Below are 27,191 nucleotides of genomic sequence, written 5' to 3'. Positions count from 1 at the left end.
GCTGGTGAAGCTGTATGGAAGAGAATTTTTGACATGGATGGGTGACAGCCATCAAAATGGATATATCATTGGTGGTTGGTGCACTTGATATTAACACATGTGTTTATGGATCCATCTGAGAGGTGAAGATTGACTTCTAGGAAGGTGGCTCATTGAGTTGAGAAGGACCAGATGAAATGGATTTGGGAGTAGGTGGTGAGGTTATGGAGGAAAGAGCAGATATTTTCCCTGCAATGAGTCCATGTTATGAAAATGTTATCAATGAATCCGAAGGGTTTTTAAATATTGAATAGATAGGAAGCATTCCTCCAGAAGGCCCATCAATAAGTTGACATGGGATGTTGCCATGTGAGTACCCATGGAAGTACCACAGATTTGTTTACAGATTTGCCTTTGAAGGTGAAATAATTGTGCGTCAGGGTGCAGTTGGCTAGGACGATTAGAAAAGAGGTGGTGTGTTTGATATAAGGAGGGCATTTGGAAAGATAATGATCCATAGCCACAAGGAATGTTGATGTACCAGGATGTCACATCCACAATGACCAACGAGGGGTCTGGATGTAACAGGACAGGAACTGTGAATGATGGTAAGGATGTGAGTAGTGTTTTGAATTTACAGTGGTTTGGAGGTGCTCATCAAGAAAGGCAGAGGTTTGATATTACAGTGAAATCCAGACCTTTTGTAGCTGCTTGCAGGGGTTGACAAATATCAACAGAGACAGTTGGAAATGTGTGGCCCAACCGGGATTTGAACCCGGGATCTCCTGTCTACCATGGGGGATCAGTACCATTTCTTATTAATTTATTTGGTATATATAATTAAAATTAGTTGAAGAGTTTTTGTATTTGGGCCAGATGAAAACAATAACTAAGTTGACAGGAAAAGAAATAAGCAGAAGAGTAAAAATTGTATGTAATGCCTTTGATAAACTTAACTTATGATGTGACTCAAACAGAAAATCTGCACCCGATGCATGTTACCACTTTTGGGGGCATGGACTATCAAAATGTAGAAACTTTTCAAAAACTGGTGGATATTCAGTGGGAAACAAAAAACCATCTACTATGAATTAATAGGAACAGCAGGGAAACAGTTTCTATTGGAGGATACAATTATAAATGTAACAAAAATAAAATGAAGAGGGGCAGGATATGTAATGTTGTGAACTGATGGTAGAGGGATCAAGAAAATTCTTTACTGAATTCTAAGAGATAAGAAAATACCACCAAGTTAACATACCAGAATGCATTTATATGTGATTAGAAATCACACATGAGCAACATGGGTACATATAGCTCTGTGCTGTAATTTATAAATAAGTATATAGGAGGCCTATAACCAACAATGGGATATATCCTCTTAGAATTGTCATTATCTAATTTCTTTTACATTAACAACAATGTTACGAAAAGGACAGATGGCTACACACTATACAGAAGAGACATGAGTCACGGACAGGCACAATCAAAAGACTGCTACACATTTTAGTTTTTGGTCAAAAGGCCTTCTTTTAAAGTAGAAAACAGACACATTCACACAAGCACAACTCACATACACATGACCAGTGTCTCTGGTCCCTGTGGCCAGAATGAGTTTTAGCTGTGACTGATGGGAGTAGCTATCTTGTGGTGGAGGTAAGGAGGCGGCTTGTGCTGAGGAGGGGGGAAATAGGGTGGGGTGGGGGATGGCGTACTGGTGTGTATGGGAGCGTGCAGGGACATTCTGGGGATGGGACAGGGCTGCTATGTGCAGTCAAAACGTTTTGGTGGGCTGCTAGGTTTAGTCGGGAGGCTCCTCGATAAAAAATTATTTTATTAACATTTTCTGACTAATCAAAATTACAAACTTTCCCTGCCTAAACATTTAACACACACCTATTCTAAACTTCTGCCATTTATTGAGTGTCTACATTTTGATAAGGCAAGGAGAAATAAAATAAACAAAAATAAACTGTTTACATTCATTTTCATCTTCATTGCCTTTTTTGTTTACTTAGACTGTCATCTGTGGTATCATTTTTTTTTTCATCATCATCATCCTGACAGAACAGCTATGAGACTTATATTTTCATTGTCACACATATTTGGCTGTTTCATATGAATATGTTGCAAATTCTGAGGTTGTGATTCCGATGGGATCTGAGAACACAGCTGTCCCTTTTCCTGAAGATATAGCAAATTTCACTTCTATACTCATATGATAATGTTACAATGTCTCTTGCTTCAAAACATATCTGGCCACCGCTGCTCATGGGCTGTGTAGAACCAGCAGCTAACGTACCCCCAACTGTTCCCGTTATACCTCACAGCGATCATCAACAACACTGCTGCACGAAACACGTAAATACGCCACTGGTCCCGACTACGTTTTTCACATACCTTGCAGAAATGTATGCTATTGTAGAATATTTGTCCAATTTTAAGGTTAATATAATTCCAAATGCAAATGGATTCAGGCAAACTGCAATTTAAACATGGCATATTTTCATAAAAAGCCAAAGTATGCAGTATATATTCCCATGGTTGACAACACAATGTAATTTCTGCTCACTCACAGCCAAGCTTGTTTCATTGTGCCCCACCCAATGTTCCATAGTGCTATTCTTGAGCACCAGTGAAACGTGGATGGCAATATCTTACAGGGTGCAGGTCATATGTAACAACAGCAACTAATACCTAAATAAAAGGTCGCAATCATGATTCAGTCCAATTCTCAAGCCCGTGATGTAGTTACATCTATTAATACTATATCCAAAATGGGTCTTTCTGTTGTAATTTATTCTTGCAATAACAACTGCGATCAGTTTAATGTGATTTATTTCATTCTTTAGACATTTAATTCTGGATTAATTTTCTTTCTCGTTTCATCTGAATGTCATTAGTTTTCACCAAAGCTGATTAAAAGCCAGTAAAGTTTTTCTGCAGTGTTCTAATACATGAACAGTGACCAAATTTCTCATTTGCAACCAAAGTGGCAAATCATTAAGTTTCTCATAAAAAAAATAAAATATTGACTTGGGAACAGAATCAAGTAATGGTTTTTGAAGAAGAAAATTTCTGCGTTTGAATGTTATCTTTACCTAAAACGTAGCATAAATGTATGTAAACAGAACATATATGTATGAGAACATTTATTAAAAACCTATTCAAATACAACAACAATTTGTAAGTTGATAGAATTTAATGTTATTTCCTCTGAAGTTTCATAAAATTGTCAATTTTCAAGTATATAGTTTCTCACATATCCCTTGTCCTAGTGCGGTGAGTCAAATGTCATGTGATTGGTGGTGCAAGATCAATATTGAATCAAGTGCTTGGGTGTACTAGGAAATTTTGAGCTTATTTGACATATGCATTGACTGTCTTGGGCCTATTTGAACACATGCATTGATTGCTTTACCGTACCACTTGGGATAGTTTAAAAAAAAAGTGAAACATCAAAAGCCAAAGATCATCTGCAAGTGAAAGACGATTCCTATATTAATCTATTTAACAATAAAACCAAATTGTTGGGTTCAAATTAATGATATGAATTAATAGAGGGAAACATTCCACATGGGAAAAATATACCTAAAAACAAAGATGATGTGACTTACCAAACGAAAGCACTGCACGTCGATAGACACACAAACAAACACAAACATACACGCAAAATTCAAGCTTTCGCAACAAACTGTTGCCTCATCAGGAAAGAGGGAAGGAGAGGGAAAGACGAAAGGATGTGGGTTTTAAGGGAGAGGGTAAGGAGTCATTCCAATCCCGGGAGCGGAAAGACTTACCTTAGGGGGAAAAAAGGACGGGTATACACTCACACACACACACTCATAGCCATCCGCACTTATACAGACACAAGCAGACATTTGTAAAGGCAAAGAGTTTGGGCAGAGATGTCAGTCGAGGCGGAAGTGCAGAGGGAAAGATGTTGTTGAATGACAGGTGAGGTATGAGTGGCGGCAACTTGAAATTAGCGGAGATTGAGGCCTGGTGGATAACGGGAAGAGAGGATATATTGAAGAGCAAGTTCCCATCTCCGGAGTTCGGATAGGTTGGTGTTAGTGGGAAGTATCCAGATAACCCGGACGGTGTAACACTGTGTCAAGATGTGCTGGCCGTGCACCAAGGCATGTTTAGCCACAGGGTGATCCTCATTGCCAACAAACACTGTCTGCCTGTGTCCATTCATGCGAATGGACAGTTTGTTACTGGTCATTCCCACATAGAATGCGTCACAGTGTAGGCAGGTCAGTTGGTAAATCACATGGGTGCTTTCACACGTGGCTCTGCCTTTGATCGTGTACACCTTCCGGGTTACAGGACTGGAGTAGGTGGTAGTGGGAGGGTGCATGGGACAGGTTTTACACCGGGGGCAGTTACAAGGGTAGGAGCCTGAGGGTAGGGAAGGTGGTTTGGGGATTTCATAGGGATGAACTAAGAGGTTGCGAAGGTTAGGTGGACGGCGGAAAGACACTCTTGGTGGAGTGGGGAGGATTTCATGAAGGATGGATCTCATTTCAGGGCAGGATTTGAGGAAGTCGTATCCCTGCTGGAGAGCCAAATTCAGAGTCTGATCCAGTCCCGGAAAATATCCTGTCACAAGTGGGGCACTTTTGTGTTTCTTCTGTGGGAGGTTCTGGGTTTGAGAGGATGAGGAAGTGGCTCTGGTTATTTGCTTCTGTACCAGGTCGGGAGGGTAGTTGCGGGATGCGAAAGCTGTTGTCAGGTTGTTGGTGTAATGGTTCAGGGATTCCGGACTGGAGCAGATTCGTTTGCCACGAAGACCTAGGCTGTAGGGAAGGGACCGTTTGATGTGGAATGGGTGGCAGCTGTCATAATGGAGGTACTGTTGCTTGTTGGTGGGTTTGATGTGGACAAATGTGTGAAGCTGCCCATTGGACAGGTGGAGGTCAACATCAAGGAAAGTGGCATGGGATTTGGAGTAGGACCAGGTGAATCTGATGGAACCAAAGGAGTTGAGGTTGGAGAGGAAAATCTGGAGTTCTTCTTCACTGTGAGTCCAGATCATGAAGATGTCATCAATAAATCTGTACCAAACTTTGGGTTGGCAGGCTTGGGTAACCAAGAAGGCTTCCTCTAAGCCACCCATGAATAGGTTGGCGTACGAGGGGGCCATCCTGGTACCCATGGCTGTTCCCTTTAATTGTTGGTATGTCTGGCCTTCAAAAGTGAAGAAGTTGTGGGTCAGGATGAAGCTGGCTAAGGTAATGAGGAAAGAGGTTTTAGGTAGGGTGGCAGGTGATCGGCGTGAAAGGAAGTGTTCCATCGCAGCGAGGCCCTGGACGTGCGGGATATTTGTGTATAAGGAAGTGGCATCAATGGTTACAAGGATGGTTTCTGGGGGTAACGGATTGGGTACGGATTCCAGGCGTTCGAGAAAGTGGTTGGTATCTTTGATGAAGGATGGGAGACTGCATGTAATGGGTGAAGGTGTTGATCTACGTAGGCAGAGATACATTCTGTGGGGGCTTGGTAACCAGCTACAATGGGGCGGCCGGGATGATTGGGTTTGTGAATTTTAGGAAGAAGGTAGAAGGTAGGGGTGCGGGGTGTCGGTGGGGTCAGGAGGTTGATGGCGTCAGGTGAAAGGTTTTGTAGGGGGCCTAAGGTTCTGAGGATTCCTTGAAGCTCCGCCTGGACATCAGGAATGGGATTACCTTGGCAAACTTTGTATGTGGTGTTGTCTGAAAGCTGACGCAGTCCCCCAGCCACATACTCCCGACGATCAAGCACCACGGTCGTGGAACCCTTGTCCGCCGGAAGGATGACGATGGACCGGTCAGCCTTCAGATCACGGATAGCCTGGGCTTCAGCAGTGGTGATTTTGGGAGTAGGATTAAGGTTTTTTAAGAAGGATTGAGAGGCAAGGCTGAAAGTCAGAAATTCCTGGAAGGTTTGGAGAGGGTGATTTTTAGGAAGAGGAGGTGGGTCCCGCTGTGACGGAGGATGGAACTGTTCTAGGCAGGGTTCAATTTGGATAGTGTCTTGGGGAGTTGGATCATTAGGAGTAGGATTAGGATCATTTTTCTTCGTGGCAAAGTGATACTTCCAGCAGAGAGTACGAGTGTAGGACAGTAAATCTTTGACGAGGGCTGTTTGGTTGAATCTGGGAGTGGGGCTGAAGGTGAGGCCTTTGGATACGACAGAGGTTTCGGATTGGGAAAGAGGTTTGGAGGAAAGGTTAACTACTGAATTAGGGTGTTGTGGTTCCAGATTGTGTTGATTGGAATTTTGAGGTTTTGGAGAGAGTAGAGCTGGAAGTGGGGGGTTGAGTAGATGGGAGAGACTGGGTTTGTGTGCAATGAGAGGAGGTTGAGGTTTGCTGGAAAGGTTGTGAAGGGTGAGTGAGTTGCCTTTCCGGAGGTGGGAAACCAGGAGATTGGATAGTTTTTTGATCCTTGGTGCACGGTCAGCACATCTTGGCACAGTGTTACACCGTCCGGGTTATCTGGATACTTCCCACTAACACCAACCTATCCGAACTCCGGAGATGGGAACTTGCTCTTCAATATATCCTCTCTTCCCGTTATCCACCAGGCCTCAATCTCCGCTAATTTCAAGTTGCCGCCACTCATACCTCACCTGTCATTCAACAACATCTTTGCCTCTGCACTTCCGCCTCGACTGACATCTCTGCCCAAACTCTTTGCCTTTACAAATGTCTGCTTGCGTCTGTGTATGTGCGGATGGATATGAGTGTGTGTGCGAGTGTATACCCGTCCTTTTTTCCCCCTAAGGTAAGTCTTTCCGCTCCCGGGATTGGAATGACTCCTTACCCTCTCCCTTAAAACCCACATCCTTTCGTCTTTCCCTCTCCTTCCCTCTTTCCTGATGAGGCAAGTTTGTTGCGAAAGCTTGGATTTTGTGTGTATGTTTGTGTTTGTTTGTGTGTCTATCGACGTGCCAGCGCTTTCGTTTGGTAAGTCACATCATCTTTGTTCTTAGGTATAACAATAAAACCACATTGACTTAACCAGCAACTGCATAATCTGCAAATATAAAATGACCCCTTACGTTTCATATGATGAATCTGGGAAACAAATCTCATCTTATAATCGGGTAAATATGGCATTGCAGGGAGAGATCCCACCTATGCAGTTCAAAAAAGGTAGGCAGGATACAGATGACTCAGGCTGTGAAGCAGTCATTTAAGTGAAGCACACTGTGTTGTACAGTATGTATGGCAACTGGATGGTCCAGCTGTCTTTTTGTCGCAGTTTGTTGGTGAACATTCATGTGGACAGAAAACTTGTAACTTACAAAGCCCACGTAGTAGTAGTAGTAGTAGTAGTAGTAGTAGCTGTGTCACTTCAGTGGTTAAAGTATAGTTTGTAGATCACATGATTGCTTTCACAGGCAACCCTGCCTTGGATGGAACGGGAGATGCCTGTGACTGGACTGCAGTAGATGGTGGTGGGATGATGTGTGGGAAGCATCTTGCATCTAGTTCTATTGCAGGGATGTGAGCCATGAGTCAAGGGGTTGGGAGGAGGAGTAGAGTAAGGATGGATATTCATAGTGTGTGTGTGTTTGATGGGTAGTGGAATACCACTGTTGGAGTGTGGGAAAGGTAGTGGGTAGGGCATTTCTCATTTCAGGGCATAATGAGAAGTAGTCTAAACCCTCTCGGATAATGTGATTCAGTTACTCCAGTCCTGGGTGGTACTGAGTCACGAGTGGTGTGCTTCTTTGTGTCCAGATGCTGGGCATTTGGGAGGTGCTATGTGACTTGAGCAAAAAAACACAGGATATCTGTTGCTGTACAAGGTCAGATAGGCATCTGTGGTCTGTGAAGGCCTCAGTGAGACACTTGGTACATTTGGAGAGGCACTGCTTGTCACTACAGATGTGTTGATCACAGGTGGCTAGGCTGCATGGAAGAGACTTCTTGGAATGGAATGGTTGGCAGCTGGTGAAGTGGAGGTAGTACTGGTGGTTGATAGGTTTAGTACGGACAGAGGTACTGAATTAGTCATCCTTGATGTGGAGGTCTACATAAAGGATGGTGGTTTTTTTGGCTGAGGAGGACCAGGCAAAGTGAAAGAGGGAGAACGTGTCAAGGTTCTGGAGGAATGTGGGTAGGATGTGCTCATCATCCAGATCACGAAGACCATCATCAGTAAGCCTAAACCAGATGAGGCATTTGGGATTCTGGATGGTTAGGAAGGATTCCTCCAAATGGCCGATGAATTGGTTAGCAGGCCCAAATCAAAGTATGAGCCTTTCCTTCAAAACCACTAACCCCACAGAAGTATTAGTCATTTCCAAAGGCCTTACCTTTTGCACCATTCACACATTCAGTCATGCTGGACTCATTAAAATCTCTCTCTCCTTCTCCTAGTCCCTACAGTGGAAACACTTTTTCACCACCAATCCTATCAATCACACTCAACCTAAAACCAATACTGAATCCTGCCTGAATCAGTTCACTCCTTCATCCAACAGTAAAGAACCCCCACTGGACACTAATTACCCAGTTAACATTATAAAACTTCCTAACCTCAAACTTTGCCTCATTACCATTCCCCAAATACCACAATGTGGAAAATAACCTTACCGCAGTCCACCTTCTAAAAATTGATCCCAACCTTACAATCCCACTTGCTGACAAAGGCTCGATCACCACCACTGCGGTTTTGAAATGCAAGGATTATCTGGCTAAGGAACTCCACCAGCTGACAGATATATGCATCTACAAACCCTGCCACAGTGACCCCATTCCAGGAATTGAACAGGACTTCCAGTCCCTCCTCAAATCCTTAGGGCCATCCCAGAACCTCTCCCTTGTGTCTATCTCTCTTCTCACACCTACCCTTTCCGGCATTCCTGTTTTCTACATGCTTCCTAAGTCCGTAACTCCAACCATCCAGGATGGCCCATTGTATCCAGTTATATGCCCCCACTGAGAACTTATCTTCTCCTGGACCAACACCTCCAGCCTATTTCCCATACGCTACCCTCCTACAAAAAAGATAGCAACCATTTCCTCCACTGACTCACCACAGCTCCTGTTTCTTTACCAAACAGCACCCTGCTCATCACTGTTGATGTCACTTCCCTCTACACTAATACCCCCAATGTCCATAACCTTGTTGCTATTGAACACTAACTTTCACAATGCCCGACTGCCTCCAAATCTAAAACCTCCTTTCTGGTCACCAAGCCATGCTTTATCTTCACTCACAATTATTTCTCCTTTGAAGGCATCACCTACAAACAAATCCATGGTATAGCAATGAACACCTGTGAGGCACTATTATATGCTAACCTATTCTAGGGCCATCTAGAGGACTCCTTCCTAACCTTACAGAATCCCAAACTTCTCAACTGGCTCAGCTTCACTGATGACATGTTTGTGATCTGGAGTGAGGATGAGCACACCCAATCCAAATTCCACCAGAACTTCAAAACCTTTTCACCCATTCACTTTACCTGGTCCTCCTCAACTCAACGAGTCACCTTCGCCAATGTTGACTTCAATGATGGCTATGTCAGTACCTCTGTCCATGTTAAACCTACCAACCACCAGTACTACCTCCACCTCAACCACTGCCACCCATTTCATACCAAGAAGTCACTTCCACACAGCCTAGCCATCTGTAAGTGTCACATCTGCAGTGACAAGCAATCCCTCTCCAAATATACCTAGAGTGCCACTAAGGACTTCACAGACCATAATTACACACATGACCTCGTACAGAAGCAGATCTCCTGTGCCTTGTCTATCCAGTCACCTAGCACCTTCCATAGACTCACCACCCAGCCACAAAAGAACACTTGCCTCATGACTCAGTACCACCCAGGTCTGGCATAAGTGAATCACATTCTCCTACAGGGTTTTGACTATCTCTCATCATGCCCTGAAATGAGGAGTATTCTACCCACTATCCCTTCCACAGTTTTACTCTGCTACCCAGCAAACCTACATAATACCCTTGTCCCGTCCCCACTTGACCCCTTCCCCTCAACTCCTTGCCTCATGGCTCATATCCGTGCAATAGACTTAGATACAAGACCAGTCCCATATCTCCTCTGACCACCACCTACTCCAGTCCAGTCACAGGCACCTCCTATCCCATCAAAGGCAAAGGCAGTGATAATTGTGAAAGCAGTCATGTGATCTGCAAACTAATCTGCAACCACTGCGCTGCCTTCAATGTGGGCATGACACTAACAACCTGTCTGTCCACATGAATGGTCCACAACAAACTGCGGCCAAGAGACAGCTTGACTACCCAGTTGCTGAACACACTGCCCAACACAATGCACTTCATTTCAATGACTGCTTCATAGCCTGTGTCATCTAGATCCTTCCAAAAAACACCAGCTTTTCTGAACTGCACAGGTGGGAACTCCCCCTACAACATATCCTACATTTCCATAACCACCCTGGGCTCAACCTTCTCTAGTCCCTGTCCTCCATTTACCTATCTCCCTCCCTGCTCCAATTTCAGCACAAAACACTTACATCACAACTAGTCCTATTCCCCTTCTTCGCTGCTCTCCTTTTACACTCCTTTTCCCCAATCTCCCACAAACCACCCAATTGCACTTAGCAGCACTACCCTGTCCCCATCAAGCCCCTGTACACACCTACATGCAGCACTACATCCTCCACCTCACCCTGCTATCCCCCCCCCTCCCCCCCCCCTGTTGCCCCATGCCTCATCCTTACCCCCAATACCAGGTTGATGCTCTCAACAAGTGCAGATCCAACTCAGTCCAGCAGCAGCAGCAGCCAATGTGTGTGTGAGTTGTGCTTGTGTGAATGAGTGTGTGTTTTCTACTTCAGAAGGTCTTCCGGCTGAAAGCTAAAATTTATAGCAGTCTTTTTATTCTACCTGTCTGCAACTCAACATCTCTGTATTGTCAGTAGCAATCTGTCCTTTTCATATTACTGTTGTTATTCCATCCTGGACTTTCTTTTATTTTAATGACTGGAATATTGTGTGACATATATCACACAGATCCAAATACCTCCAATATTTTATTCATGTCCACTTACCTTTTCACTTTTCTTCAACTGCTTATGAGCTTAACATTATGTTCCTTCAAGGTGGCTACTCAAATTTGGAAAAGAAAAAAAATCTCTTGAGAATTCCAGGTGTAAAGAGGAAGATGGTGTCCATGAGCTCCTGATAAATTAATGGTGGCAGGGGACAGAGGGGCACCATTCCAAATAATGACTTTTCTTTCCTCTCATCTGAGGTACATACCAGCCATAACGAATAGTTTAACTGTTGTTTTTAAACATCAATAACACTAGTATGCATAACAAAAGAAAAATTCGGAGTAGGTATTAAAATCCATGGAGAAGAAATAAAAACTTTGAGGTTTGCCGATGACATTGTAATTCTGTCAGAGACAGCAAAGGACTTGGAAGAGCAGTTGAACGGAATGGACGAGGATAATGGAATGTAGTTGAATTAAGTCGGATGATGCTGAGGGAATTAGATTAGGAAATGAGACCCTTAAAGTAGTAAAGGAGTTTTGCTATTTGGGGTGCAAAATAACTGATGATGGTCGAAGTAGAGAGGATATAAAATGTAGACTGGCAATGGCAAGGAAAGCGTTTCTGAAGAAGAGACATTTGTTAACATCGATTATAGATTTAAGTGTCAGGAAGTCGTTTCTGAAAGTGTTTGTATGGAGTGTAGCCATGTATGGAAGTGAAACGTGGACGATAAATAGTTTAGACAAAACGAGAATAGAAGCTTTCGAAATGTGGTGCTACAGAAGAATGCTGAAGATTGGATGGGTAGATCACATAACTAATGAGGAGGTATTGAATAGGATTGGGGAGAAGAGAAGTTTGTGGCACAACTTGACTAGAAGAAGGGATCGGTTGGTAGGACATGTTCTGAGGCATCAAGGGATCACAAATTTAGCATTGGAGGTCAGTGTGGAGGGTGAAAATCGTAGAGGGAGACCAAGAGATGAATACACTAAGCAGATTCAGAAGGATGTAGGTTGCAGTAGGTACTGGGAGATGAAGAAGCTTGCACAGGATAGAGTAGCATGGAGAGCTGCATCAAACCAGTCTCAGGACTGAAGACCACAACAACAAGAACATGCATGGTATCAGATGACTGAAAACTAATATATGATACTATTTCAATTTTTTACTCTGATTCCAAACCTGTTTTCAATTTTTTTGCTATCATGTACAGTTTCACTGCAATTTGACTTCAAAGATATATTGCTGTCTCAGTAGGTTATGTGTATTGTTTTAGGGAAATTTCTCCGTTCGGCCCTGTATACCTTTAGGTTGTTACACCTGCTGATGCTAGTTGTTGTTGTGTGACCCTGAAAGTGTTGCTTGTCTCACAGGCATGGCTTACCAAGTGCTATATTGTGATTATTCTGTATATTTAAGACAGCAGTTCACCTACTGTTGATAGTTACTACAATGTCAACATGCAAATGTGTGAAGGACCTAAATATTTTCTGTTACATTTTGGGACTTATGCAGAGGCTAACCAAACTTCGTGTAAGAAGCTTACCATGCTTATTTTAAAATGAAACTTGGTGATCAGCACAAGGAATGGGTGACAGAGACAGTTTGCCACTATTCTGTGGAAAGATTAAAATTGTGGACAAAAGGAAATTAAACATGCATGCCATTTGTGATTCCAACGGAGTAGAGGGAGCCTAAAAATCACCTTAATGACTGTTATCTCTGCTTAGTTAATGTTCAGGGGTACAGTTCGAAAATTAAGAGGCAAAGTGTGTATCCAAGCATTGATTCAGCCATTAGGTCAGTTTGCACATGAAGATACGGTTGCTCCTCTTCCTCCAACTATTGAACAGAATATGGCATAAAATGATGAAGAATATGAAGTTGATGCAATTATCAAAGACAATAATGATGTTCAGCAGCCTGAATGTGACGACTCCATAACTGTTCTCTCAAGAGTGAATTTACTGCTCTCGTATGAGTTTTGAATTTGCCTAAGGAATCTGTGGAACTACTTGACTCCCATCTTCTGGAACCAACAACACATTACTCATGATACAGACATAGAGAGAAAGAATTAGTTCATTTATTCTCACAGAAAGAGTCCTTGGTTTACTGCAATAACATAAATGAGATAATGTACTTCTGTGGCATTGAACATGATTCTACACAGTTGAGATTTTTCTAGATTCATCAATGACGAGCCTGAAAGGCATGTTACTGCATAATGAAAAAGTGTATGGGTCCATTCCTGTGGCCCATTCAGTTCAAATGAAAGGAACATATGATAACATGGAGATTCTCTTAACTAGTATCCAGTATGAGGAACACACTTAGCTTATCTGTGGTGGCTTCAAAGTTATCGAAATACTATTAGGACAACAAATTGCGAACACAAAAATGCTGTGCTTGCTGTGTGAAGGGACAGTCGGACAAGGCAAAGAAATTGGGGTGCAAGAGTTTCGCCAGAGCGGAGAAATTTTTTGCCTGTAATTAAAAATATCCTGCATGAACCAGTTGTAGAAAGAAAAATAAAAGTCTTGCTTCCACCTCTTCAAATAAAATTGGGCTTGATATAGTAATTTGTAAAGGCTCTACCACAGAATGGACTCAGTATCAAGTACCTTTCCAAGAAATTTCCCTTCACCACAAGAGACAAATTGAAAGCTGCAATTCTTTTTCAGTCCTCAAAATAAAGAAACTAATGAAGGATGAAAATTCTGAGAAGATAATCAAGAAAAGAGAAATAGGTCCATGACTGCCTTCCAATCAGTTACTGAGAACTTTCTATGGAATAAAAAAGATCCTAATTACAAGGCCATTGCTGAAAAAAAAGTTGCTAAGTTTAAAGAAGATGGGTTGTTAAATGAGTGTGAAAGTCAACTTTCTACACTCACATATTGACTACTTCCCTGAAATTTGGGACATTATATTGAAGACCAGAGTGAACATTTTCACCAAGATATTAAGAGGAGGTACCAGTGTCACTGGACAGCAGCTATGTTGGCCGACTACTGTTGGATGCTGAATAGGGACAGTTATCATATACAAGGATCTACAAGGAAGTCAAAGAAGAGAAATTTTAAAAATCTGTGGAGTACTACTGACTTCTTGTTTTTCTACAAGGAAGTCACTAAACAAATTAGAGGAGTTCTGAGGAGTATTTTTTAAATGTATTTCATTTTTTAAATGTGTGAAATGGTATTAGAATATATCTGTGAGCTCAGAAGTGAAAATCATCAAAATATTACTTCTTCTTTTGTGTAAAAACCTGCTGTGATAGACAAAAATGGTACTTATTTCTAGATTCAGCACATAAAATTGACTCAAGGACACTTACTTTCAACAAATCATCTGACAAGACATTTTAAAATGCAGACTAGTGTAATTTATATGGATAAATGAGAAATGTCCTGCCCACTATCCCCCCCCCCCCCCCCCCGCCTCCAACAGAGGTATTCCGCTGTCCACCGAACCTACACAATATACTTGTCCATCCTTACACAACCCCTGCTCCCAATCCCTTACCTCATGGCTCATGTAAGACATGTCCCATACATCCTCCCAATACCACCTACTCCTGTCCAGTCACTAACATCACCTATCGCATCACAGTCACAGCCACTTGTGAAACCAGTCATGTGGTCTACAAGCTAAGCTGCAACCACTGTGCTGCATTCTATGTAGGCATGACAACCAACAAGCTGTCTGTCTGCATGAATGGCCACTGACAAGCCATGGTCAAGAAACAAGTGGACCACCCTCTTGCTGAACACGCTGCCAAACATGATATCCTTCATTTCAGAGACTGCTTCATAGCCTGTGCCATATGGATCCTTCCCACCAACACCAGCTTTTCTGAATTGTGCAGATGGGAACTTTCCCTGCAATACATCCCACGTTCCCGTAACCCTCCTGATCTCAATCTTCGTTTGTCACTGTCCATACCCATCTTCCAGCCCCTTCCCTGTTCCCATTCCAGCACTACACAGCCGTCATTCCACCACCACACCTAATCCTTTTACATCTCTCCTTTTTCCGCTACTCCCCCCCCCCCCCCCTCCCCTGCCTTCCATCTAACCTGTAGCACTTCACTGTCCGCCACCCCCACCGTACAATCCCTACCCATCCCCACCCCAGCCGCCTCCTTACCTTCACCCAGTCGCCACTCCCATCATGCACGGGTGCTGCTGGTCACAGTGTGGTTTCAGTTGCCTGAGACTGCAGTCATGTGTGCAAGTTGCATTTTCATGAGTATGTATGAGTGTGCATATGTGTGCCTATTGTTGATGAAGGCCTTAATGGCCGAAAGCTATAATTGTGAGTCTTTTTGTTGTGCCTATCTGCGACTCAGTATCTCCACCATATGGTGAGTAGCAATTTTCCTTCTTGTAACATTGTTACATTCCATCGCGGATTTTTCATTGTTTGAATTTTATAAGGAAAAATCTTCATGTACTTAACACACTTTGAAATATTAAGTATTTTAAAATTTGTGATTTATAACACTCAATAAAATTCAAATTCAATGCTAGGTTAACCTGTCAGTTTTTAACATTTGCTACTTAGTGCTTGATCATCACGTCAACTGTGGAATATTTAAATCAACACTCGACATTCATTGGAGATAAGTGAAAAAAGTCCCTGTACTCCACAGCATATGCATTTAAAAATAGTTCCCACCTCAGCTTGTGTTATAACGAGATATATGTCACAGTCTAAATTATTACTGTCACGATTTCTATAGCTTAATAAATATTTCCATAATTACTGTGATTTAACAATATTTAACTAGCACCCAGTTAAGGGGAATACAATCAATTACTTTTGAGGAAATGAAACAGTAATGCTCCCATCTCTTAAACATTCATAAACACTAAGTATAAAAATACTCAGCAAATTTCATTCATTCATACTCAAGTCGTAAGCAGAACTGAACCACATATGTTTATATATAATTTGTATGATGATGATAATGATGATGATGATGACGATGATGTTTGGTTTGTGGGGCACTAAACTGCACAGTCATCAGCGCCTGTACAAAGTCCCAATGTTTACACAGTCCATTTCCTTTTCACAATCCAATCTAGACACTCTCACAAATGATGATGATGATGAAATGATGAGGACAACACAAACACCCATTCCCCAGGCAGAGAAAATCAGCAACCTGGTCAGGAATCAAACCCTGGACCTCACGATCCAGAGGCATCAATGCTAGTCCCTAGACCACACTTTGTATGAAATAAAACTGTAGTTTCATATGTGCTTTCATGTATATACTATTTGTATTTACCTATCTGAAACTGAACTCTTCTCAGTGCATCCGTGGGAGAGCCAAATATGGGGCTGTCTCCAAATGATGCTGCCCTCTCTGACACTTGAGGTTCAGATTCACTGCTAAGAATTGTTTCATCTCGTTCTTCTTCTGGACTTGCACTGCCGGACAGAATTAACCTTAAATAAAAGGATTCCTGTGGTTAATCAATATTTATACATAGATTTATTTGTTATTGAAATATGTGCACTACTTTAAATCGTTTTTACTGATTCTATCCTTCATTATAAAGTTTTTATTAGGAGCAGCCTTAAACAGTGTGTCAGTAAACTACTTAGTATGTCATATACTGACAGTTTGATAAGAAAAATGCCATGCTTAAACTAAGGTGATAAATTTGCTACCAAAACGTATACCTGGGAAGTTCTTCTGCAGCTGTTGGCGATCTGGTTGAGGGACTCTGGGCAGTGTCAGAATCTGTTCCTGCACGAGATGCTTTCCGCATCTCACGACCCTACACAGTAGTAATGAAATAATTATTTGTTTGTAATTGATATCAACTAAATTGTGCTATGTTATAAATAAATCAACTTCAGCAGAAAATTAGCCATTATTTTCTATTATGTTATAAGAACAGAGCAACTGGAGATAGCGGTGAAGTGAGGCTGAGGTGTGCTTGTTTGAGTGGATGTGTGTGTTTTCTTTTCTGAAGAAGGGTTTGGCCATAAGCTAAATGGGTGACAGTCTTTTTACTGTGTGTGTCAGCAACTCAATATGTCATCTTTACAGTAAAAAGCAATCTATACTTTTCATAAAATGAGTAACTACATATTACTTGTTAAACATACACATAGACATTGCATACAGATATGTAAGCTCAATATCTTTGATAATCATAGCATAGTGTTCAAGATAAAATATGTGTTTATCAAAACCTTAACTTAAAAGGTATTGCTTCCTTTAGTCATTATTAATTTTTTCTTTACATGTGTGATTTATATCAGAGCAAATGAAACAAAAAAAAAATGTTGTTTTATTCAACAAATTGCAAACAAACAGCTGTATTTAAAATTAGGAATACCGGTACTTAAAAACTGAAAGTTTGGCTCTTTAAAATATTTTAAAATTAGATTTCCTTGAAAGTTCATGCTTGTACAGTAAAAAAAGTCTGTTTCTTTATTTTGCAACACTTTGTTTGTTCTCTACAGTGATTACTTTGCATTTTGATCCTCATGCTAGCTTCTGCAGAGTAATTCTGTGCATTATGCACAACATTCTGTGATCAGCTTTTCAGACAGAAAAAACTTACACATTTGGACATCAGTAAGGCAAATTTATTCTGATAAGGTCTTTCTGCAAGATCACCCTGTAGTTTCTGTGCTGGAATAGCTATGAATACATACATGAACAGTGACTTATTACAGCCTCTACATCCACATTTATACTCTGCCTAACACTTTGAACTGCATAGTAGAGGGTACATTACATTATAGCAACTATTAGGGTTTCTTCCTGTTCCATTCACATTTGGTGTGTGGGAAGAATGACTATTTGAATACCTCTGTGCATGCTGTAATTTATTCCAATTTCGTCCTCACAATTTCTGTGTGAGCAATATGTTAGGGAGTTGTAGGAATACAACAATGTAGGAAAAGACAGACTGCTACTTAACATAAAGAAAACACACTAAGTTGTGGACAGGCACAATTAAAAGACACTTACATAAAGCTTTCAGCCACAGCCTTCACATATGATCCATACACACAAGCAAGCAAACCTTATGCACCCATGACAGCTAGCTCCAGTATCTTGGGTAAGAATGCTGGAGTTGGCAGTAATGTGTGCATTAATTGTGCTTGCTTGTGTGTGTGAATGGTGTGTGTTTCTGCTTTACTTATGAAGCCTGAGGCCGAAAGCTTTATGTAAGTGTCTTTTAATTCTGCCTGTCTGCAACATAACGTTTTTTTCTTTATCGTAAATAGCAATCTGTGTTTTCTTATATTGTTGTAGGGGGTCGTAGTGTACTGAGTCATCATTTAAGGCCGGTTCTTGAAACTTTGTTAGTAGATTTTCTCAGGATGGTTTACATCTATCTTCAACAGTCTTCAGTTCAGTTCTTTCAACATCTTAGTGTCACTCCCCATGGGTCAAACAAACCTGTGACAATTTGTACTGCTTTTCATTATATATATTTAATATCCCCTGTTAGTCCTATCTGATAAAGGTCCCACACACTTGAGCAATATTGTAGAACTGGTCACACAAACGATTTTTAAGCAATCTCCTTTGTAGACTGGTTGCACTTCCCCCATATTCTACTAATAAACCAAAGTCTACCACCTGCTTTACCCATGACTGAGTTTATATATCTAAATGTCTTTTATGTATGTCTAATGTTTGTAAGTGTCTTTTAATTGTGTCTGTCTGCAGCTTAATGTGTCTTCTTTTATTCCTACATTGTTGCTCATCTGATCATTTCATTTCATACCCCTGCAAAGTGTTACACCCACATATTTGTATAAATTGGCCAATTCTAAAAGTGACTCATCGATATTATAGTCATGGGATACTATTTTTTTTTTCCTTTTTGTGAAGTGCGCAGTTTTACATTTTTGAACATTCAAATCAAGCTGCCAATCTTTGCACCGTGTTGGAATCTTACCAAGATCTGACTGAATATTTATGCAGCTTTTTAGATAGGACGTCATTATAGATAACTGTATCATCTGCAAAAAGGATGATTTTACTGTTAATATTGTCTACAAGGTCATTAATAAATAACATGGACAGCAAGGCTCCCAACACACTTCTCTGGGGCACACCCAAAGTTATTTCTAAATCTGATGATGACTCTCAATCCAAGATAATGTGCTGTGTCCTTCCTACCAAAAAGCACTCAATCCAGTCACACTTCGGGAGGACGACGGTTCAATCCCAGGTCCGGCCATCCTGATTTAGGTTTTCCGTGATTTCCCTAAATCACTCCAGGCAAATGCCGGGATGGTTCCTCTGAAAGGGCACAGCCGACTTCCTTCCCCATCCTTCCCTAATCCGATGAGACCGATGACCACGCTGTCTGGTCTCCTTCCCCAAACAACCAACCAATAGTCACAAATTTCACTTCATATCCCATATGGCTGTACTTTTGACAATAAGAGTAGGTGCAGTACTGAGTCAAATGCTTTTCGGAAATCAAGAAATATTGCATCTATTTGCCTACCTAGACACAAAGGTTTCGTTATGTTATGTGCGAAAGGTGCAAGTTGGGGTTCACATGATTGATGTTTTCAGAATTTATGTTGATTTGTGTAGAGTAGGTTGTTCTGTTCAAGATACCTCATTATGTTTGAGGTCAAAATATGTTTTAAGATTGTGCAACAAACCAATGTCAAGGATACTGGGTGGTAGCTTTGTGGATCACTTCTACTACCCTTCTTGTAGATGGTTCTGACCTCTGCTTTTTCTTCAAGAACTGGGCATGGTTTTTTCTGTTCAAGTGTTCTACAACAGATGATACTTAGAAGAGGGGCAAACTCATCTACAAATTCAGCATAGAATCAATCAGAAATTGCATCAGGTCCAGGGACTGTGTTCAATTTTAACGATTTCAGCTGTTTCTCAACACCGCTGACATTAATACAAGACTTCACTCATCTTTCCAGTGTAACAAGCTTAAATTGGGCAATTTCCTTTGAATAAGAGATTTGAAACTGGATTTAAGCATTTCAGCTTTTGCTTGCTACCATCAATTTCAGTTCCTGTCTCATTTGCTAGGTTTTTGCACCTATTCTGCATTAATACAGTGACTATATATCAAAGGAGTGTGTAGGTGTGTGTGTGTGGGGGGGGGGGGGGGGCATCACTCCCATTATGAACTTTTATGCTGTGAACATACCTATCCAGTGTAAGGTCAATAACTGCTTTAAACTTTGAGCGCTAGTTCCTCTATGTGCTTCTCCCCTGTGCTGAAAGTTTCAAATTCCTCACTGAGATATGACACTACTGACTTTTTATCTGATTTACTGAACATGTATATCATTTTTGCTTATTTTAGCTGTCCTTTGAACTTTGGTAATCATTGGTGCCACAACCACATCATAGTCATTGATACCAATCTCAATGACATCCTCAAAGAGGTCAGGTCTATTTGTTGTCATTAGATCCATAATTTCCATCATGACTGCATTTCCACACTATCTGTTCTTGATAGTTTTCTGAGACAGTATTAAGTGGCATCTTTTGTTCTTAATAGGGTATTCTCTTCCATAATAATTAAAACACAAAAAGTAATGCTATTTTAATTATCTATTGCAGGTGAAAGATTGAAAGTAACACTTTTGCTTAAAAACACACCACTGTTTATTTACATTTAATAAACAGGTTTATGTGAGTATATATGTGTCTGATGATAATAAGAGGATTGGTATCATTCTCAACATTACTATGCCACTCAATTAATAAACAGTATTACAATTTTAAGTTTCTTAAAATACATTTTTATGTTACCTCTCCTCCAGCACCTGGTATGTTGATTCCTTCTGCACCTTCTGGGGAAGACATCTTTCTCCTCAGTGAGTGAGAATGCAGGTGTTTCAGGGGTGGATGCATATGCTGATAGCTCTTCTTCCTGTGCACTGAAGCAGAATAATTTTTTATAGGTACTTCATATTATTTCACAATAATTTAATTTCAGTTTTGCATTCTTAGTTTCCTGTAATGTGTTTCTAGCCAACTTAAGTATAACAATATGCCCAGTTTAATTCGATAATATCACCACATTAGGATAATTAAATTAATTGCTGCTCCAGTACAGTACTCATACTAATATAACTAGCAGCAAGAGTCACTTGAAAGGAACTTTGTATTGTCATATGTAATTCATTGATTGAAAAGGCAAATTTTGACACTGAAAGTTAACAATCTTGTGAATTTTAACATATATTGCAACAGTTATATGTCATGTGTTGCTTTTGAGTCCACATGATAGTAACAATTCAGCAGGGAGAGTGAGTTACTATAATATTGCAGAAAGTGGTGAATCTCATCAGAATTAAAAGTGATGTAGACTTTGCTTGACACAACCCATAAAAAGAGAAGATGATGAAATATTATACAAGGATTTTAAAGAACACCATATGCTGCAGTTGTATGGAATACATGAACACAAACTGCAAAGAAGGAAGAGTAAAATGAAATAAAAATGCATAAAAAAGTAGGAGGGAATCTGTTACCAGTTTAAGAGATGTTTCACAGAAAGTGGCATCATACAAAATTATGCTGAAAATATTAAATCAAAATCTGGCATGTCAAGTATTACATTACAAAGAGCTCCACGAAAGTATGGGCACTGCATGGTAGTTCAAAATGTTTACAAAGAAGTCTGGTGGTACACATGCAAACTATGGTTGAGTGTCAGAATGTGACTGGGGTGACAATTCACTCTTTCATAGGACTCTTGTAACTATAACCTATTTGGAAACTCTTTCCCTCATCACTCACAATTTGTATCTCCTCCACACCTATTTCCACTTACTTACCAAATTGCTACATTCACTTACACTGAAGAGCCAAAGAAACTAGTATACCCGCCTAATATCATGTAGGGCCCCTGTCAACATGCAGAAGTGCCACAACACGATGTGGAATAGACTTGACTAATGTCCAAAGCAGTGCTGGAGGGAACCGACACCATAAATCCTGCGGGGTTGTCCACAAATCCATAAGAGTACGAGGGGGTGGAGGTCTCTTCTGAACAGCATGTTGCAAAACATCCCAGATATGCTCAATAATGTTCATGTCTGACGTGATTGGTGACCAACGGAAGTGTTTAAACTAAGAAGAGTGTCCCTGGAGCCAGTCTGTAGAAATTCTGGACATGTGGGGTGTCACAATGTCCTGCTGGAATTGCAGAAGTCTATTGGAATGCACATTAGACGGAGCAGGTTAACAGACAGGATGCTTTCTTATATGTCACCTTCAAAGTTGTATCTAGATGTATCAGTGGTCCCATATCACTAGAACTGCACACACACCACACCATTACAGAGCCTCCACCACCTTGAACAGTCCCCTGCTGATGTGCAGGGTCCATGAATTCACGAGTTTGTCTCCATACCCGTACACATCCATCCACTAAATACAATTTGAAATGAGACTCGGCTGGCCAGGCAACATGTTTCCAGTCATCAACAGTCCAATGTCGACATTGATGGGCCCAGACAAGGCGTAAAGCTTTGTGTCACTAAAGGAAAAAAAAGTGGTAATACCTTAATGGACTTCACAAAAGTTTACGACTGTATCAACAGACACTTGGAAGAATCCTGATGAACACTAGGGTAAATGTCACTACACGAGAACTGATGGAATACCATTGAAAGAGCTTAATTTCAAGATTGAGTTAAAAAGGAGAATGAACTGTCTCCAGTTTTATTCAACATAACTTGGAGAGGAGTAAACAACAAAATATGAATACCAAAGAAACACATGGAGGGCAAAAAGGACGACAGGGCCTAAGTGGACTGCCTAGCCTTTATGGATGACATGATAGTCAGATGAAAGATGGCACAAAGAAACAACCTGACAACCTAAGCAAAATATCCACAAGGATAGGACTTGGTGTCATCTACAACAAGACAAAGACAATGAATATCACTGGTGACAAAAACATCAGATGATATCATACAAAAGGTGAGAAAAATTATATACTTGCAAGAATATACAACAGAAAGAGACAGGTGCAGAGGCGGAGTGCTAAAGAAGGTGCAGAAGATGAGGGCAGGTTTCTTTATAACAAGAGAAGTATTCATGATTAGATTAGATGTTCTTTTTGTTCCAGAGACCCATGATGAGCAGATCTTCGAGGATGTGGAACACGTCATAAAACAAGAATATATAATACATACTTACAAAAAAAAGGTATATACTTATGTCCCCTCCACAACCCTAACTGAAATGGTCCTAACATATTTTAATTTAAGAATAATAATAAACTGGTCACAACACTTGATCCTTATAGCTCCTATTAAACTTTATTACTGGTTAAACTTTTTATGACTCCTGTTACGTGAGTAAAATGTATTAACTAATAGTGGACACCTTTCTGGGCCAAAGTAAGTGACCTTAAATCTTTGTGAAGATTATTCATATTTCCTGTTATCCTTGCACAGGATAGAGTAGCATGGAGAGCTGCATCAAACCAGTCTCTGGACTGAAGACTACCACCACCACCACCACAACAACAACAACAACAACAACAACAACGTACTGGAGGGAAGTGGAAGACTTCTTACAAATTCTGAACTGAATTTAATTTGTTTTTTCAAACTCTAGTGTCAAAGGACCAGCTAGAAATCTCATTAAATAATAACACTGTACTCAGTTTGCTGTTCATTGCAACATTTATGTCATCAGCAGACAAAACAAACTTGGTATGTGGCAATGTTACTGACAATAGAGATTAATATACACAAGAAAAAGTTAAGGTCCTAAGGTGGAAACTTCATTAACTATCTTTCAAAAACTGTACTTAATTTGCTATTTATTGCATCATTTGTACCATTGGCAAATAAAACAAACTTGACATCTGGTAATGCTATTGATGAGAGGTCATTGACATATACACAAGAAAAAGTAAAGGTTAGATGGAATCTTGTGGGACACCACACATAATTACTTCCCAGTTGGATGATGACTGACAGCTTAATTCATTACTCTTTCCTTCTGATACGCTTTGTTTCCTCTCAAAGAGATAGAAAATGAACTATTTTGCAGTATTTTGTTACACTAATACTTTATCAGAATCCTTTAGAAGTCCACATTGTAGCTCTGACAATATATTTTTTGTAGTCAGATAGTTAAGAATCCATATAGGTCATTCCATGTGTAATCAACCAGTAAAATAAATTTGCACCTTGATGATTTAGAATTTTGTAATTTTTTGTCATTTTAGTCTACCTAACAAAATGAGATAAAATTCAGAATTAAAGATTTTTTTTGGGCATTTCATTTTCAGTTATTAATTTTTAAAGTTTCTCAAACTGTGTGATTTTCACAATATTTTGAAAGCTTAAAATGGCCATAACTCAAAAATGATTGACAAACAGACCAGAAATTTATACAATTTTATTCAGTTTGTTATAGGCTTTAAAAATATATGCTACTTGACCAAGTTCATTAAAATGCTATATTTTTCCAAATCAAAACTTTTCAAAAATTTTGGAAATTTCAAAATCAGAAATTTTTGGTTTGAAATAAAAAAAAAGTATGTTAGTTGTACCGTACACTATTTGTTGACGTCTGTCCCAAATTTCATGGTGTGTGTGTGTGTGTGTGTGTGTGTGTGTGTACTGCTGTTATTCCTACAAATATGAACTAGGACCAGGTTGTTGTACTCACCTGTAATTTATTAAGCACATGGGCTAAGGGGATAAAGTGACAGAAACGTGCAGGTGCCACGACTTAAAATGCATAATCACCTGATAGAACGTTGACAGACACATGTTGGAATACAGAGCCAACAACGTGGAATATTGTATTTGTTGTATTCCAAAATATGCAGTACTATTTTTTTATTGGGAAATTAAGCATTTTAAATCATGAAACTGGCACATTTGTGCCACTTTGTCAGTCACTTTTTCTATGTGACAAATGATGAGCATGCAACACAAAAAAGGAGCTCGGTTAAAATATCTGAATTGTGACTGACAATACACACTGATGGAAAAAACTGCTACTCCAAGGAGGAGTTGTGTAACATAAATGAAATTTGGTAGACATGTTACTAAAAGATGATGTCCATCCAAATTTCACACCAGTTGATTAAGAGTGCCGCAGGTAGCTCCACTCTGAGGATGTAAATCAGGTTTGCTTTTATTACATGATGTAACGGTCATAAGCATTAGTTACCTTTCAGACGGCATGATGAGTTGATGTTAGTCAAGAATGCCTTTAAGTTGACAAAGCCACCATTTGCTGGCAGTGTTGGGCATGAGAATGTATGGCTGCAAGAAGACCGCGCTCCAGACAACCACATGGCACTACCAAGAGGGAAGACCACTGTGGTCAGCATATGGCTCTGGCACACCGTACTGCATCTGCAGCAGCAATTTGGGTAGCATCTCGCACCAAAGTGACACAATGAACTGTTACAAATTGGTTGCTTCAAGGATAGTTTTGAGCTAGCTGCCCTGTAGCGTGCAATCCACTGACCCCAAACCACCATCATTTACGACCTCAGAGGTGTCAAGCGAGAGCTGTTTGGAGGGCAGGGTGCAGGTCCATTGTGTTTTCTGTTGAAAGCTGGTTCTACCTCAGTGATGGCCATGTGTTTGTTAGAAGGAGGTCAGGTGAGCACCTGCAAACAATCTGTCTGTGGCCTAGACACACTGGACCTACATATGGAATTGTGGTCTGGGACGCAATTTCCTATCATGCGGGAGTGCTCTCGTAGTTATCCCACACACTCTTAACTGCAAATTTTGCATGTCAGTCTGGTAATTTGACCTGTTGTGCTGCCATTCATGAATGCATTCAATGGTGTGTTTTCCAACAGGATAATGCTTGCCCACATACCACTGTTCTAACCCTACACACTATGTTGCCTTCGGCCACTCAATTCTCCAGTTGAGCACATATGGGACATCATTGGGTGACAAATACAATAGCATCTACAAATAGCATTAACTTTCCTTGTATTAATTGATCAAGTGCAACGGATACAGAACTCCATCCCACAAACTGAAGTCCAGCATCTGTACAACATAATGCATGCACTTCTGCATGTCTGCATTCAGCACTAGTGGTTACACAGGTTATTAGTGTCCCAGCATTTCAAACTTGCAGTGGCTTACCTTATGCTTCCTGTGATTGTGCAATGTTAATCGCTTAAGTATGTTACCTAGACAAACATATTCCGAAATTTCATTACTCTGCATTAATTATTTTTTGTGTTTTGATTTTTTATCTGTCAGTGCATTGTTCATAGTCAGATAGTTCAGAAGCCATGTTTGTACATTAATTTTTCTAAAAGTCTGATGGTATTTTCTTGTCTTCCTTTTTATACAGAAACATAACTTCAAAACCTTTCAGCTGAATGAGAGATGTTTCAATAATAAATGACTAGCTACACAAATAACATATCATGTCACTATACTCAGAAGAACAGTTTTTGATTAACTATGCTGATATTTTCTCATAACTTTTTTTTTGGTTCTTTAAAGTTTTAAGGTGGACATATCCATATTACTGAAGCTATTTGTAATGGCTGATCTGGGATATTCCATAGCAGCATCTACTGAACCCAACAACCCCATCATTTTGATAACTGAGCTATTTTGATTCACGTCATTCTCCTATATTCAAATTTCAGCAACTTTGGAAAGTTGCAGCTATGGCCTTGTTAGTAAAAATTTGATCCCATTATTAACAATATTCTCATATAAGATCCAAATAATACATGTAGTTTTTAATAAGCAATTGTTATAAAACAATTACGTGTTGCGTCATAGGCATTTATGCCACTATATTTGGATAAATATGAACCATGGACCTTGCCGTTGGTGGGGAGGCTTGCGTGCCTCAGCGATACAGATAGCCGTACCGTAGGTGCAACCACAACGGAAGGGTATCTGTTGAGAGGCCAGACAAACGTGTGGTTCCTGAAGAGGGGCAGCAGCCTTTTCAGTAGTTGCACGGGCAACAGTCTGGATGATTGACTGATCTGGCCTTGTAACACTAACCAAACCGGCCTTGCTGTGCTGGTACTGCGAACGGTTGAAAGCAAGGGGAAACTACAGCCGTAATTTTTCCCGAGGGCATGCAGCTTTACTGTATGGTTAATGATGATGGCGTCCTCTTGGGTAAAATATTCTAGAGGTAGAATAGTCCCCCATTCAGATCTCTGGGTGGGGACTACTCAAGAGGACGTCGTTATCAGGAGAA

The 27,191-nt window shown here is 40.5% G+C and overlaps 1 protein-coding gene across 2 annotated transcripts in view; it reads right to left on the bottom strand.

The window, feature by feature from the left end:
* LOC124795166 (band 3 anion transport protein) overlaps positions 1-27,191 on the bottom strand; it is a 590,830-nt gene that overhangs the window by 177,129 nt on the left and 386,510 nt on the right. Inside the window, exons 4-6 of one of the 2 annotated variants that reach the window (XM_047259057.1) lie at positions 20,760-20,887; positions 16,670-16,767; positions 16,272-16,432 (exon numbers count right to left, since the gene is read on the bottom strand). In XM_047259057.1, coding sequence (XP_047115013.1) covers positions 16,272-16,432; positions 16,670-16,767; positions 20,760-20,887 — 387 coding nt within the window. The remainder of the gene's footprint in view (positions 1-16,271; positions 16,433-16,669; positions 16,768-20,759; positions 20,888-27,191) is intronic. The other variant, XM_047259058.1, reaches the window with a different exon arrangement.

Source organism: Schistocerca piceifrons, chromosome 4, assembly GCF_021461385.2.
Source record: "Schistocerca piceifrons isolate TAMUIC-IGC-003096 chromosome 4, iqSchPice1.1, whole genome shotgun sequence".
NCBI classification, from domain to species: Eukaryota; Metazoa; Arthropoda; class Insecta; order Orthoptera; family Acrididae; genus Schistocerca; species Schistocerca piceifrons.
The sequence above is the reverse complement of the archived record's forward strand: the minus strand, read 5'-3'. Positions and strand labels throughout refer to the sequence as shown.